Source organism: Medicago truncatula, chromosome 7 (assembly GCF_003473485.1).
Source record: "Medicago truncatula cultivar Jemalong A17 chromosome 7, MtrunA17r5.0-ANR, whole genome shotgun sequence".
In the NCBI taxonomy this organism is placed as follows: domain Eukaryota; kingdom Viridiplantae; phylum Streptophyta; class Magnoliopsida; order Fabales; family Fabaceae; genus Medicago; species Medicago truncatula.
Window position 1 is genome coordinate 43,966,272 of NC_053048.1, and position 17,129 is coordinate 43,983,400.

A 17,129-nucleotide genomic window follows, 5' to 3' on the forward strand; every position below is an offset into this window, starting at 1 on the left:
GAAGAATTTTTTTCCAGTGACTTGTGAGTTCCTAAAAGAATTTATTTTCAAAAAATTTGGAATACAAAATTACTTTGTCTAACATACACTAGCAAAATGATACAAGACACTAGACACAAATCTCATTTAAGTCACATTATATCTCATTTAATTTAATAGTGGAATTTATTGCTCCGGTAGTGAAAACTAGCTTGTGCATTAAACAAAACATGTCTCACTTGTGCTACATAAAGTTAAGTTAATACAAAATATTTAAAATTTTAATATGTTAGAAGAAGAAAAAAACCATTACAATTTTTTTTTTGGTACAAAAATATTTATTTTATAATCAATGAAAATGAAACAAAAATGAGTAAATGGGATGTCTGTGTTTCAAACTTCAACCCCTACATATATAATGTAATGTCTTTGCAACTGGATTAAACTCACATGAACGTTATTTTATTGTCTTTGCTAATTAATTTAGATTTCAAAAAAAGCAATTTACATATGGGAAATACAGAAAGATATCTTTTCAATTTCAAAAAGAAGCAATTGCAACGCGTAGGAGAGATATATCCAATGAAGCTTTTTAAAGGGTCAACCTAACCGGTGTCAAGGACACTAGTTAAGAAAACAAGAAAAAAATATTATATTTAAAATAACATTTTTTAGATTATCAAGAGTTTTACTACATATGTTTTAAAATATTTTTATCATATTTATTTTTATTCACTAGTGTTTCACGGATACTTGATAGTATTTGTCTTTTTAAAAGAGTCCAAAGGATGCCACTTGTTTAACTCCATCTAGAGCTGGAAATGAGTCGAGTCGAATCGAACCTGTCTGAGTTCGACTCGACTCGTTAAGAATTGACTCGATTCGAGCCTCGGTTCGAGTTTGACACGAATTTTTTTTTTCAGCTTAAGTTCGGCTCATTTAAAGTTCACGAACAGTTTGGTTCGGCTCATTAGGTTAAATTCGTTTGTTCAAAGCGCATAACTTTAGGTATGGAAATGAGTAAAGCCACTTGAACCACGTATCTCAAAAGTCAAAGAATTTAAATGTTTGACACATAAATATATTGGAATTTATACCAATTTTTAATGGACTCGATGAAGCTATTATTACACTTAATAATTAACACTGGTATGCAACCACCAAATCCAGTTTTGCCTTCTTGTGTCATGTGTTTATCTTATTATAGATAATCGTATCCTCCATTTTTCATACATGTTTCGATGCAGTACTATTTTAGTTTAGAAAACCTTAAAAACTACAACAACATTGTGCATAGCTTTGTCTATCAATTTTAATGTAGCTCATTTTTATCATATTATTGATAAGTGTTTGTCTTAGTTTTTAAAGTACTATATATATATATATATATATATATATATATATATAATCCATTATCTAATGGTGTAACATCAATTATATATAAATTTTAAAATATTTTTTAAGTGTTATATATATAATCGAGTCATCTGATGAATCAAACGAGTCAATTAGTTGACGAACTTAATTTTTAGCTCAAGTTCGGCTCATTTGGTACATTAACTAAGTTCGACGAATTAATTATCGAATCGAATTACGAACTCTAATTGAGTCGGTTCGGTTCATTGCCAACCCTAACCCCATCATATTATTATAACACTGATTATTAACTTTTGCATTTAACAATATATAAATTGAGTAGTTCAACTAATTTGAATGGAGAAATTAAAGTCATTGACGAGCTAAAGTTCAAGCCCTTACCAAAAGTAAAAATAGTAGTAACAGTTAGCATTAATACTAACGTCTGCTTATGAAGAAAAACATATATGTGATGTAAAATCGAATGAATGATTTATATTTACTATTGTAAAAATATTATTATTAGTTTTTTTTTTTTTGTTTGCAAGGGATCAAGCCTAATAGCAATTTTCCTAGGCAACGAAAAGGCACATTGACTTCAAGAAAACCATGAAAAAAAATGAAGAATCTGCAGGCCATCGAGGTAGTAAAAAAAAAAGGTTAATTAATTATGTTTAAGGTCCCTATAAATAAGCGAGTTTTTAACATTGGTCCCTATTTAAATTTTATTAAATTTTTCATTCCCAACGTTTTTTTTCCGTTTGTAAGTTTGGTCCTTGCCGTCAAACTGTGTTGACTAGGCTAACAGAATGCTGACTCAGACATGCCACGTGGACATTTCAAGTGACATGACTGTTATGTGGTAAATGACATCATATGTTTTTGGTCCCTATAAAATTGGGACCTTTTAAGTTTAGTCCTTACTTAATTATAATAGTGTTTTTAGTCCATATAAAACAATTATACACTCAGTTTTAGTCCCTACTAAATCTAAATTTGCTTAATTATGCTTAAACTTTTAAGATTTTGAACAATTTTTTGCACAAGTATTAAGAACATCACGAAAATTTTAACTGCAAAAAATTATCTTAAAATTTTATTCCTGCGTCCAGATTTTTGTTGCTTTTATTTTGAACTTTTGTCTTTTTAAAAAATTTATATTTAATTTATTTCATGTTGAAAAATTCTAAATTTTAGTAAACGAACCTTTAGTAATGTTCTAAACTTGTATAAAAAAATCATTGAAAAATTTAAGAGTTTTTAGAAGAGCGTCGTCAGCGTGAACGTGGTGGTGAAAAATCCAAACTCTCTCCTACTCTATTCACCACCTCATTCACGCTGTCGACGCTCTTCTAAACTTCGCTTGCAAATTCATCTAAGACATCAATTTCAACAACTTAATCACACGTCAACTTCTACACACTAAAACTCAACAATATTCACCATTGAAAAATCCAGCAACAACCTTTTCGAGAGAGAAACGGAACCAGTCGATTTTCAAGGTTCGAAATCGGGAAACAAAGAGTGAGAGTGAAGAAGATTGAAGAGAGCGAAGTAGTAACAAAGAGAAACAGTAACACATATCTGGTTTTTTCCCCGGCAAATTCAGGGAATGACCGGAAATATTTGTAGGGTGAAATATTTTATGGATCTGGAAGAATAAAAAAGAATGAAGGAGAGTGATAGACTTTGATAAAAATTATGGAAAAATTTGTAACTATCCTTAAACTCTTAAATTTTTCAATGATTTTTTTTATACAAGTTTAGAACATTACAAACGGCTCGTTTAATAAATTTAGAATTTTTTATTATGAAATAAATTAACTATGGATTTTTTTTAATAGACAAAAGTTCAAAATAAAAGTAACAAAATTCTGGACGGAAAAATAAAATTTTTGAGATAATTTTTTGCAGATGAACTTTTCGTAATGTTCTTAACACTTGTGCAAAATTGTTCAAAATCTTAAAAGTTTAAGCATAATTAAGCAAATTTAGATTTAGTAGGGACTAAAACTGAGTGTATAATTGTTTTATATGGACTAAAAACACTATTATAATTATGTAAGGACTAAACTTAGGCCCATAAGAACTTTTCGTACTACATGAAATTAGGCCCATAATTAACTTCTTTGATTTTTATTTGAAAATTACTTTTTAAAAATATTTTTTTTTTTCATTTCTTTAACTCAGTTAGAGTTAACTCTGACTGATGAGTATTTTTATCCAGAGTTAACTCCCGCTGATGCTTTTAAAATCAGTTGAACCGACTTAAAATATAATTGAACCGATCTAAAAGGTGTCAATGAGAGTTAAATCTAATTGAATTAAATGAGTGATCAATTTTAAAAAGGAGAAGGTGAACTTTCTTTTTATTTTAGAGCTAGACCATCTTCAAAATGTCCTACTACATTAATCTTATTGTTAAATAGTTAAACCTAAATATAGAAAAAGGAAAAATAAAAGTAGAATAGACCATAAACGTAAGAAACATGCACGACGGCGAGCAATCATCACATGCATGACGGCGAGCAATCATCACTAATCTTTATTTAAATATTATTCGAAAACAATTTTACAACTAACTTGATTGCATATTTGCATGACTCTTCTCCGTTAACAACGTGATACTGATATATAATTTATAACATAACAATATATCATATTTTACACTTGCTTGAAGCAGGGTTAAATCCATATATAGAAACCTTTTGTTTTTTTTAACGGGGGATCACTGTCATAGATGATTCAAATACAATATTACCGAATGATTTGCTCGTTAATCTTTTACTCCATGTTTTGTGTTGAAACGTTGCTATAAGTAGGATCATAGTCACTGTCTGTTTAGGCCATATCTAGGATAACAGATCATGGACAAATTATTACTGAATCATTGCAATGATCAGTCAAATATGTCTGAAACTTTTTGCTCTTTGTAAAAAATTAGAAATGGACTTTCATCTAAGAGTCGATAATTGAATCATTACTGTTATTAAAAAAAAATTGAATTATAAACTATTTTCTTTTTTCCATCTATAGTAAAAGTTATAATTTTTTGTATAAAGGTTTGAACGTTTATTTGAGGAAAAAAAAAGGCATTGCTCTTATCATATATTTTTTCTAAAATGTATGTCAAAATTCTCTAAAAAAAAAATTGGAAAATTCTATGGTGAAGTCATAAAAATGACTTTTTTGGTGAAGTTAACACTATAACATAAAAAATGTAATGAGTAACACCCCACCGTTTGTACAATGACATCAAAAGTTCAGTCATTATAATATCATCAATTCATCAGATTAACAAGACTACACTTAATATAATTTTATCCTATACCTTGTTATAAGCGTAACACCCCACAAAGTGTAACACTTAAGACTACCACATAATATCATCAACTCTGTTTGCATGTTAAAGATTTCAACGATAAAATAGTACATGTAAGTCCAAGATGTTGCAAGCATTACTAGATGAATTACTATTGATCATTAATCAGTAATCAACAATTTAAAAATGAATCAAACATTAAAATTAAAATTAACTTTTCCAAAAAAATCAATTTCTTGACTGCACCGTAGAAGCTCCCAGAAAAATTATCCCGACTACTTCACAATTACGTATTGCTAGCTAGTTAGCCCATCTAACCCGTTGTTTTGAATGAATTACGAAATTAAATGATACAAATAATAGTTTAAGATGTTTTAAAAAAAGGTCCACACGTTTCTCAAAAGAGGAATGGATGCCTCACATTTTTTCTATCAGTTGAAAATGGATGTCAATATTGCTTCGTGAAACCATCGTGAGCTTTTTTTTTTTTCGATTCAAAAAAGTATAGCTCTTCAAAATACTAGTAATATAGAGCTCCAAAAATATGGATACATATTCCTAATTGTAGGTTCTAAATTATTAATTTTATGATAATGAGGGCTAATTGTAGCACGAGAATGTTAAGTAACAATCATTATGGTTGAATTTTCCTTTCCACGTACCTAATGATGAGTATTACAATTCTTATCTTTTGATTTTTTACTATTTATAGCTTGCTTACATTTCTAAGTAATGAATTACCCAATGAAAACTTTAACTTCAAGCATAATTGAAGACAGACATTCTTCAATATATATACCTTATCAACTCCTCAGATATTTCATCAAGAAATCAAACTCCAAAGAAGAAACTAAGAAGCCAACCATGTTTTCTCCTAAATTTTATTCCATTTTCACAGTGCTAATATTCCTCCTTCTTAATCCATCACATGCTCAATTGACCTCAACATTCTACTCCAACACATGCCCCAGTGTTTCTTCTATAGTAAGAAATGTTGTTCAACAAGCTCTGCAAAATGATCCTCGTATTACCGCGAGCCTAACCCGTCTTCACTTTCACGATTGCTTTGTTAATGTAATTTCTTATACATTTTGATTAATGAGCCAGAATTTAGGTGATTGATTAATAACTAATGTCCTTAATTTGTGTATTGCAGGGATGTGATGCATCTCTTTTATTAGATCAAGGTGGAAACATAACACTAAGTGAGAAAAATGCTGTTCCTAACAATAATTCAGCTCGTGGCTTTGATGTAGTTGACAAAATCAAAACCTCTGTTGAAAATTCATGTCCTTCTGTCGTGTCTTGTGCTGATATTTTGGCTCTTGCTGCTGAAGCTTCTGTATCTTTGGTACCTAATTCATATCTAGTTAATTATTTATCATTACTAATTTTATCCTCAAGTCTACGAGTCGAGTTTAAAGACTTTTTTTCGAGTCTATGTAGACTCGCGAGTCTAACAATCTTGTTTGCAGTCAGGAGGTCCTTCATGGAATGTACTACTTGGCAGAAGGGATGGTCTGATTGCAAACCAATCTGGTGCCAACACATCCATTCCTAATCCAACTGAAAGCTTAGCCAATGTCACTGCCAAATTTGCTGCTGTTGGCTTAAACACAAGTGATCTAGTTGCATTATCTGGTAATCACACTTACTTCTCTAATCTAGACTTTAATTAGAGTATGTTGGATTAGGACATATAAATTTCAACAATTGTATCTAATGGTGGAAATTTGACCGTACGACAGGATGTTTGAAGGGATTCATAGCAAAGAAGTTTTGTAGAAAATTATTGATTTTTTCATTATGTGTATGATAATTAATAAGCATTTTTTTTTAACTATTGGTTGACTCAAATGGATCAACTTGAATTAGGTGCACATACTTTTGGTCGTGGACAATGTAGATTTTTCAACCAAAGACTATTCAACTTCAGTGGCACAGGCAAGCCTGATCCAACACTAAATTCAACATATCTAGCAACTCTACAACAAAATTGTCCACAAAATGGAAGTGGTAACACACTAAACAATCTTGACCCTTCATCACCAAACAATTTCGACAACAACTACTTCAAAAATCTTCTCAAAAATCAAGGTCTTCTTCAAACGGACCAAGAATTGTTTTCCACTAATGGTGCTGCTACAATCTCCATTGTTAACAACTTTGCAAGCAACCAAACAGCTTTTTTTGAAGCCTTTGTTCAGTCCATGATTAACATGGGTAATATTAGTCCATTAATTGGAAGTCAAGGAGAAATTAGATCCGATTGTAAGAAAGTTAATGGAAGTTGAAATGGGGAGGATCGTCATGCATGCATGATAGTATATGTACAAGATATTCTTACTCCAACTTATATGCTCAAACTTTAAGACCTTATTTGTGTGATCTGATTTAATAAAATAAGGTAAAATTGCTTTATCATTTTTTTTTTTGGGTTGATAAAATTGTTTTTTGTTTTTGTTTTGAGAGGATTGATAAAATTGTTTATCAATATTAAATAAAATAATGTTTGTGTTGGACACGCATTTGTTTGAACTTTTTAATATATAGTCTCTACTCTTTTTTGTTGTGATAAATTATAACTAAATTATACCAGAAGTTCTTTAAGTTAATTAATTATAACAAATTGATGCTTTAATTTTTTTTTCGTACCATATGCGTCTTTTAAATTATTTAATTGTAATAAATTAGTCTTTTAAACTTTTTTTCCGTGTATCACTTAAGTTCTTTAAATTAAAGACTAACTTATTATAATTAAATAACTTAAAATAACATAAGTGATACGGAAAGAAAAAAAAACTTAAAAGGCTAGATTACAAAATTAGGGATCAAAATCCCACATTTGCAAGTTGCAACACTTAACAGTTCAAAACGTTGAGTAACCAATTATGTTAAAAAAAAAAGTTTAAATAGTGTTTACCCAATATCATTTAGATTTTAGACAAATTTTGGTTTACCTCCCTAAAAAAAATTTGGATTCCAACTTTGCAATTTAAAGATTTTTTGGTTTTGAACCTTTATTGTATCAAATTTCAAAATTTAAAATACGTTCACCTCTATAAATTGAGCAAATTTTTGTTTATCTATATCATATAATCTATTTTGTACAGTCAAAATCCATTGGGTACACAACCAAAAAAATCTAAGTTGGAATGCAAAGTTTTTTTAACAGAGGGTGAACCAAAAGCCGTCTAAATAACAAGGAATAAACATCATTTAAAATGTTCAGTAACTAATTAAAAATGTTTTAGTAGATAAAAACAATCAAAATGTGATTAAATCTCTAAAGTAATATCACAACTAATCAGTTAACTATTAAAGTTTAAACTTAACTATGGTTGTTTGACAGAAATAAAAAAATCATACCATTTTCAAATGTGATATCTGATACTTTTTTAAGAGATCGAAAATAAAATAAATTAAACTGAACAATAAAAACACATAAAGTGCTAAGATTGAAAGTATATAAGAAATAAAAAAAACAAAAGCACGTAACCATAACAACTCTTCCAACCCTACAAAAGCAAATGCAAGAGTAGAAATATTAGTAGAACCACTTGGATTTAGTTTTAATCCAAGATCAAACTAGAAGTTTCATCAAATCAACAAGATGACCATTAAGACTCTTAATTACCAACACAAATTGATCTGGTAATTAGGTTTTATTTATTTTTTGGTGAATTAGTCTGGTTGCTATAATTTTTTTGATTAAAAACGAATAAATGATGTGTCCAAAATTTAAAATCCAACCCTTTAATATTACAAGATATTGTCTCTATCAATCGAGTTAAATTCACATAGACAGTTAGATTTTATTTTATAAGGTCATCACGATTCGGGTATATCAATTATGATAAATAGCTTATATTTTACATTAATTATAGACCATCATGTCAATTGTTTTTATTTCGTACTATAAAAAGACTAATACCTCAAATTCGTCCTTGAATTTTAAAAAATTGGTCAAATTCATCCCTGAATTTTGCGAAATATCTATTTAGTCCCTAAATTTACAAAATGTCAATCAAATCAGTCCCTCCGTTAAGTTGGTCTGTTAACGGAGGTGACGTGTAACATTAACCTCTTACAAGGCTTACCACGTCAGATGCCACGCAAGCAGGGACCAAATTGATTGATTTACAGAAAATTGCCAATGATCAAATTGATGGATTTTCAGAAAATTGCCAATGGCTCTTTCTCCTCTTTCTCATTAACGGCTCTTCCTCATTAACGGCTCTTTCTTCCCCAAATATAAATTTGGAACCCTAATGTTATAATTTGTCACCTAGAGTTCAAAATCTCCCAGATTTCTTCCATAAATTGATGTCAATGTTCTTCCCCAATTTAAAAAACTTAAAACCCTAATTTTTTTGATTCAATTTGAAATTGAAAAATCAGTGGTCATTGTTGAAGATTCGGTGTTCAGAAATGATGGATGGTGGGCATATGGGCAAAAACAACTACAATAGTGAGTCTTCATCTTCAAACTCTATGTACAATGATGAGGTGAGAGAGCTTCAATGTTGGTGTCCTAGAATTTGTGTTGTAAGAAAAACCAACATTGTCCTTGAATTTGTTTGATTGAGTTGTTTAAAATGCTATTGTATTGTGTCAAGTCCATGTAATGTTGTATTGAAAAGAGGTTGTCAATGAATGAATCAAATCTTTTTGTCAAAAAATTTCAATCAAATTGGTCCTTGAATTATATGCATATCCATCATATCGATCCTCAAATTAGTGAAAATACCATCAAATAGGTCCTTGAATTTTCACAACAGATATCATTGTAATCCTTGGTGCATACATTTGCTGAACAAAGTAAAAAGTAAAAGAAATACACTTTGATTATAAAAAGACAGACATTTGCATACCATCATAAGTCATATATTTGATGTTCATAAGTCATTACATAGCCAAAAAAATAACATTACATAGTCATCAAATCATTTGATGTTCTTAAGTGATTACATATCCAAAAAAGCATAAACTAAACAAGTCCAATAAGCATTAATTAAACTAGTCCAAAAGCATAATTTAAACATGCATCAATGCTTTGGAAATCCTGGAGTAGGGATAAACTCCATGTATTATGGTTGAGTAGAAGCGGATGGCATGTAATTTGGATTTGGAACTCTAATAACTCCAGGAGTAGTTGGATTTTGTGGAGCAGGACCCCTCAGTGGTGTTTGTTTATGCATGCCATTTGAAATCACTGGTCCTCTGATGCCATATTTCCTTGTACTCATTCTCTGCAAATAAAATCAATCATATCAGCCCTTAAATTATAACAAAATCCATCAAATTAGTCCTCAAATTATGACAGTAAGTCTCAAATCGATCCAGGACAGCACATGTAATAGAGGGGTATAATTTGAAATACGGAAAAAATTACACTAAAAAGTTAAATCTCGAATTTTTACCATTTTCATTAATATAGTCCTTGTACACGTGGCTGCCTTGTTGACACGTGGCATGCAAGAGGACACATCATCACCACTAACGGAGCTTTTGGACGGAGGGACTATTTTGATGGACGTCTGTAAAATTCAGGTACTAAATAGATATTTTGCAAAATTCAGGAACGAATTTGACTGATTTTTTAAAATTCAATGACGAATTTGAGGTATTAGTCTCTATAAAAAAAAATATAAAAATTAAACCATAGACTACTTAACAAAAAAAATTAGACTTGCTTTTCAATTTCTGATTCATACTCCCTCCGTCCTAAATTGTATGTCACTTTAGAAAAAAAATATTTGTCCTAAATTATATGTCGCTTTACAATACCAATGAAAAATTAATGTTACTTTTTCTATTATATCCTTAACTATTTATTACTCTCTCTTCTTTCAATTCCTTCATTTATCTTTCACATATAATTTATTGAGGACAATTTTGTAAAACAACTCATAATATCTCTTTCCCACACAATATTAATTACATTTCTTAATATGTGTGAAATGCCCAAAACGTCATACAATTTGGGACGAAGGGAGTAGTACTAATGATTATATCTATTTATATGAAAAACACGTCAATGAGAAAATGCAAGTCCTTATACAAAATCTATTTCTCATTTACCATTTTACAATTAGGAAAAAAATGGTTGTGGAAAAATTGAGATCAAAATCACCATGTGCAATACTTAGCAATTAAAAAAGTTGAGTAAAAAAAAGCAATTAAAATGTGATTAAACCTGTAAACTAATACCACACTTAATCAATTAATAATCGTTCTTTAAAGTTTAAACTCAACTACACTTATTTATTGACGTAAAATAAGCTCGACTATGCTTAAATGAGATATAGAAGAATTTAAACCTGACACTAAAATACAATTACTCAAACTCTTGAGAGTTATTGTCAAAAAAAAAAAAACACTCTTGAAGGAGATATTAATAATCCAATGAACATTAATCATTCTCAAAGAGATATTAATAGAGTTTAGGGGAAAAATAATAAACTTTCAAAAATATTCTATATTATATTTACAATTTAATAAAACTCATTTTTGTCACGTATACGCTTTCATCACACATCAATTTCATTGTTCATTTTTTAATACCTACAACATTTTATTAATGTGGATTCCTTCTTTTTTTTTTTGACAAGATTAATGTGGATTCCTTTAAAAAAACATTTTATTAATGTGGATGTCAATTTCCTTAAGTTTACACCGAGTCCCGCTAATTTTTATGAACGTACTCCCTCCTAAGTTAAATATAAGTAAAAGTTGATCAAATAAAATTCATGCCTTTAATTCAAAAGTTGTGTTAAATACATTATTTTCTTTTTATATAATTTTGTTTATATTTGTGATCGAAATGGTACAAAATTTGATGGAATTCATAAGAATTTCAACCATGAGTGCATTTGATATACTAAAAGGTAAGTATTAGACAAAACGACACATGACAAACTTTTAAGATATTGAACAATCTTTTCTCTTGTATAGGCAAATGGTTATTTAGTATTTTAGATAATTTCAATTGAGTCAAAAAGGTGTGTTGTGATTTAGTGATGACATAAATTTTAGTTTTTGTCTAATCCTTTGCTACTCCATTTATCAAGTCTCAAGAACAATTTTTATTTTTTTAAAAAAAATTAAATTAGTCCACCTAAATTGGCACCGGAGAGAATCGAACCCGAAACCTCAAGGAGGAGTACACTCCCAAATCTCAAGAACAAATTTAAAATCAAACACAAAAAACTCGAGTTGTCATGCCCAATAACTTTTTATTAGCATATCAAACACATCTTAAATATCATATTCACAAACACTCTTGGAACATTTGTTAAGAAATCTAAAAGAATAAGTTTTATAGTAAACAATGTGTTTTTGAGACTTTTAAAAAATTGCACATGTTCAAGTGTATTAGATATATTTTTTGAGAAATGCTAGGGTCACACTCCCTAATACACTCCCATAAAAATTAGCCACATCACCCCTTTTTTTTGTTCCTTTAACCTGCAACCGGTACAAACAACAAGTGCTTTAACTTAATTTTTTTTTTTTTTGTTCACCATCTTCTTCTACTGACTATTTTTTGTGTCGATGGTGGTGGTGGTGCTAAAGACATCAACACTATCCTCCTCCTTCAAAAGTAACGACCCTATACTAAGAAGACCCATTTCTGATTTGCTTCAAATTGTGTCCCTTGTACACCCCTTTTCAAGAAGAGCCCTGGAAAAATGTCATCATCCTCAACTTTCATCTTTTTCTTTTAGATTGTAATTCCAAAAATTGATAAGAGGGGGAGGGTATTGAAATTGAAAACGAGAATTGAATTAAAATCGGAGAAGGAGGGTATTTTTTTTTTTTTTGTATAGATAAACGAAATGACAAAGCCATTATAAACTCACACACACAAGTGGAGTTACCAGGATTCGAACCCCGATCATGGCATCCGACCTAACAATTTCAACATTTTGTCAGTTGAGCTAGGACTTCTGGATAACGGTATTGAAATTTAGAATGGGGGAGAAATGGAAATGGATCCTTCACAATTCTATTTTATTAGATGAATTAAACTCATATGTAATCATAACCCATAACCTATATATAAAAATCAATTTAACTCTCCCAGAAAGCTGACGACAAAGAAAGAAAATGAGTTGTGGTTGCAGCTCATGACCCCTTGGAGATGACGACAGTTGAATTCTAAAAAAGAAAGAAAAAAATAATGTTATTTTCCTTCCACATGTAGAACCGGTTACCAGGTAAAGGGGTTTAGAAAATGGATGACATAGCCTTATATTATTGGAGTGTGTTGTTATAGGAGTGTGTTAGAGAGTGTGATGATAGCATTTCTCATATTAGTTTCTACGGTACATCCATAAATTAAGGTGTACCGATACACCTATTTCATAAATCAATAAATTAACGATCATTTTTATGTAATAAAGAAATATTTATCGACTTTTATATTTTAGAAAATATTATTTCATAAGAAAAAACATCATTTCATTCTTTATAAGAATCATACTAATTTTTTAATATTTTATCGAAAAAGATAATCAATATTCACTATCATGAGTATTAAAAATTATAAAAAAGTTGAATTTTGATTTGCTGACACTTTCACTTTTGAGAAATAAAATATAATTATTATAATTGTAAATGATAGAAAATATATTTTTTCTAAAAAAAATAACTCATTAAACTATTCATTTAATATATGAGTGTACCGGTACACTCAATTTTTTTTGAATTATCTTTTTTCATATGCATTTTCTTTATCTTACTCTTAGCATTTTCTTTTATCTTTATAGTATTTTTTTTTTGGGTCAAGTCCTTAATTTTATTCTTATCAACTAATATTCCAATGATAACAATAAAAAAAAAGAAAGTAATAATCCAAAAAGACCCAATGGATGATAGTGTTGTAATGTACTGTTGTTCCTTCCTTGTCATCCCATGAACGGCAGTGATAACGCAACTCTGTTTAGAACACACAAACCCAACACCTTCATCACAACCGTCCATCTTCATCTCACCACCGAACACGCATACAATTTCGCCTTCTTCTTCTTCTTCTTCTTCTTTCTCTTTTTGTTTCCTCTTTTTCTCTATAAACCCTTTTCTCCTTCTTTTCTTCACCAGATCGAAACGAAAACCAAAATGTTTCAATCCACTATCACCTAAACATTAAGGTCTCTTTCTTCCCTTCAATCACTCTTCTATTTTATTTTTATTTTTTCTTCATAAATTCACAATCACCAAACCCTAATCGGTGACCATTAACCTAATTCCTCTTCATTTCAACTTCAATTCTAGTAATTCATCGCTGATTATATGGTCAACTTTCATCACTGGATCTGGGATTCTTCATATTTTCTATTCATTTAGGGTTTTCATTTTCCCCCAATTTTATCGATTTTCATTTTTGATTGTTCAATTCTGTCAGCAAACATGGTTTTGTTGGTTAAATCTTTGTCTTTCAAACTTGGTTTTCTTTGATTTGTAATAAAGTTTCGATTTTTAGTTTTTTATTACATTTTATTTTTGTGTGTAATTTTTAGTTCTTTGTAATTTGTAATAAAAAGGAAGCTTGAAGTTCTGTGATGGCCGAAGAAAATTCTGATGCTATGAACCTTGATTTGAATCTGGGTCCAGACCCGGAACCACAAACTGGGTCGTTAGGGAATGAAGGTTTGAACTTGGATCATTGGATTGAGGAGCCGCTTCAACGAATTAGCGAAGCTGCTGCGAGGCTTAGGGGGAGACAGAGGTGGAGATGGAGGCAACTTTCTCCTCCTTATCCACAACAGCTTCAGAGGGTTCTACCTCAGCCGTCTTATCATCAAGTTCATCAACTTGCTCCTGCACCCCATATTTATATCCCACCTGAAGCACGCAATATTTCAATTGAATTGAACAATTTTTTGGTCAATTCGGGGAATGGAATTGGATTACAGGCTGGGGAAGGAAGTGTGGCTGCTGTGGAGAGAATGGAGGAAGAAGAGGCGCCGCTGAAAGCTTGTGAGAATAACAATGGTGTTATGGAGGATGAGACCTTGCAGAAGAATAAGGATGATGTTGAAAAGGCTGGTGGCGGTGATGGGGACTTTTTTGATTGTAATATCTGTTTGGATTTGGCCAAGGAGCCTGTTTTGACTTGCTGTGGCCATCTGTTTTGTTGGCAGTGCTTATATCGATGGCTGCATCTGCATTCAGATGCTAGGGAATGTCCAGTTTGCAAGGGAGAGGTGACAATTAAGAGTGTTACCCCTATATACGGTCGTGGAAACAGTACCCGTGTTCTTGAGGAGGATTCCACTCTAAAAATCCCTCCTAGGCCACAAGCAAAGCGTGTTGAGAGTCTGAGACAAACCCTTCAGAGAAATGCATTTGCTTTCCCTGTGGAGGAGATGATTCGGCGTCTTGGAAACAGAATTGATCTCGCTAGGGATTTATCTCAGCCAAATGAACCAGAAAATGCTCGTGGAACAGCAGAGAGAACTACCTCTTTGCTAAGTAGGTTTTTGACATCTCGAGGCATGCGAAGAGAGCAGAATCCTGTGCCACCCCCGGATGATGCTGCGAGTTTGAATCAGAACAATGATACTGGTGCTGAGTTGGGAGGGGATACCCGCAGGGTGCAATCCCTTTTGCTTCGAAGATCACAATCACATAGAGCAACACTTTCAACTCTTTCATCAGCACTTACTTCTGCTGAAAGGTTGGTTGAGGCATATTTCCGTAGCAATCCATTGGGCAGAAACCAAGAACAACCACCTCCTTCAGGTGATGACAGGGATTCCTTTTCAAGCATTGCTGCTGTCATAAATTCCGAGAGCCAAGTGGACACTGCTGTAGAAATTGATTCCATGGTAACCTCTTCTAGGAGGAGAACAGATGCTTCAAGATTGTCTGATGTGGACAGTGGAGATTCTCGTGCTCCAAGGCGCAGACGTCTGAACTGATAGAAGTGTTCTAGATCAAGTTATTTACTATTTTATCATATCATGTAACACATCATAATAATTTTCCAACATCTATGTAAGTTCTCCTTGCTTTGTTATGGCCTTGTAATTTGAAGCATTCACCTTTTACAAGTTTTGGTAGTTTTAAGATGATTTTAGAGTACGTTCACTTCAATTTTAAGAATGTCCTTAAAGGGTTCAGCTATTTAGAGTCTAATCATCCAGAAACTAAATTTTGCTGTATAACCATATGCTTAAGTTGGCAACTTTACATAGGAGTTTTTACCCTGAAGTCTTATTTATCTGTTTGTATTACTTGACCTGAAGCGGTCATGCCTTGTAGTCAAACAAGCAATTTATCTACCGATGCATGTAAGGTCACAAATCCAGAACTCATTGCACCCCGCTATGGCGGGAGTTTTAGTTGTACATGACTACTGCCTGTGAATTTGTCTTGATTCTTATCAATATTATCATCGTTTTATCATGTCTATAGAACAAAAACAAAATAGCATTTTCTTTGCTGATATTGATTTAATAGGGTTGAAACCATATTTGCCTATATTTTGCATCATCCACAACCCACAATGAACTTTATAGATAAAGTAGCAGATATATTACCAAGTACTATTACTAAAGCTAATTTAAAATGACACCGTCTAGTTCTCACCATGTTATGTTTCGTCCATCCCATCTTCTATGGACTATGATGATTGATGGTGTCAGGAATTTCCCATAGGGGGATTTGTAGGCGATCCCCCCCCATACCTAAAAATTCTGAGATGTGCACTTGTCTTTAGAAAAGTTCATAATGAAAATGGAATCCATCTATAGGGGGATTTGTAGGGGATCCCACTTGTCTTCAGCAGAATCCATACTGAAATCTATCTATAGTGAATCAATTCTTCTAGGAATGTTCTTTGTAGCATCACTTTTGGTTGCTTGTATTTGGCTTTGAAATCTTTTCATTCAATTAACTTTTTAAAAGACCCTTTATTGTTGATATTTCAATCTTACTAATGCTTTTCCCTGTATTTGTGGTTTCTCAAGTTGTTTTTACTGATTTATTGTTATTCACTTGCGCATTATCTTGTACAGAAATATTCCATGGGGAAGGTCAATGGCAATTCAGGCTTCTTGTTTTCCTTGTCAACAATGCATTGCAAGTTGTACTTTCAGCAAAGTTGTTGTAGTCAGTTTATTATTATAATATATAACAGTGAACAATTATAGATACAGGAAGCCTAGTAGTTTACTCTTTCGTTCAGCAGTCTAAAAATAGTGATGTGAATGTTCATTTGCTTACATTCTCTGCTAATATTGCATTTAATAGTTTTCTTGCCGTGGCTCCCCGGATACCCTCTTGTTATAGAGTGTTTGGTTTCATGTTGGTGTTCAGTGTTCTTGGTAACTTTCGAGTTGGATGCTTGGTGACAAGTGTGTTAACTTCTGATGCAGGAATCTTCAACTTAATTTATTAATGATAGGTTGTTGACAGATTGAAAAGTCATTTTGAATAGAAAAAGAGAAGAGAGAGAGAGTGA

At 31.4% G+C, this 17,129-nt stretch overlaps 2 protein-coding genes across 3 annotated transcripts; both read left to right on the top strand.

The window, feature by feature from the left end:
* Positions 1–5,447: 5,447 nt before the first annotated feature.
* Positions 5,448–7,195, top strand: LOC11419467 (peroxidase A2). Its single transcript, XM_003625227.4, has 4 exons — positions 5,448–5,731; positions 5,814–6,008; positions 6,133–6,298; positions 6,533–7,195. The coding sequence occupies exons 1-4, from the start codon at positions 5,522–5,524 to the stop codon at positions 6,949–6,951; spliced, it is 990 nt and encodes a 329-aa protein (XP_003625275.2). The 5' UTR covers positions 5,448–5,521; the 3' UTR covers positions 6,952–7,195.
* A 6,319-nt stretch (positions 7,196–13,514) lies between these two features.
* LOC11418492 (uncharacterized) lies at positions 13,515–16,924 on the top strand. 2 transcript variants are annotated; one of them, XM_024770350.2, is made up of 3 exons: positions 13,515–13,812; positions 14,206–15,661; positions 16,684–16,924. In XM_024770350.2, exon 2 carries the CDS (start codon positions 14,224–14,226, stop codon positions 15,583–15,585), a length of 1,362 nt encoding a protein of 453 aa, XP_024626118.1. In that variant the 5' UTR covers positions 13,515–13,812; positions 14,206–14,223; the 3' UTR covers positions 15,586–15,661; positions 16,684–16,924. The 2 variants fall into 2 exon arrangements, with proteins under 2 accessions (XP_024626118.1, XP_003625277.1); XM_003625229.4 differs by having other exon boundaries at positions 13,515–15,661.
* Positions 16,925–17,129: the final 205 nt, after the last annotated feature.

Coding starts and splice junctions, on each gene's coding strand:
- LOC11419467 (XM_003625227.4), top strand. CDS start 5,522: ATGTTTTCTCCTAAATTTTATTCCATTTTCACAGTGCTAATATTCCTC. Junction 5,732..5,813: donor TTCACGATTGCTTTGTTAAT/GTAATTTCTTAT, acceptor TGTGTATTGCAG/GGATGTGATGCATCTCTTTT. Junction 6,299..6,532: donor TGATCTAGTTGCATTATCTG/GTAATCACACTT, acceptor AACTTGAATTAG/GTGCACATACTTTTGGTCGT.
- LOC11418492 (XM_003625229.4), top strand. CDS start 14,224: ATGGCCGAAGAAAATTCTGATGCTATGAACCTTGATTTGAATCTGGGT.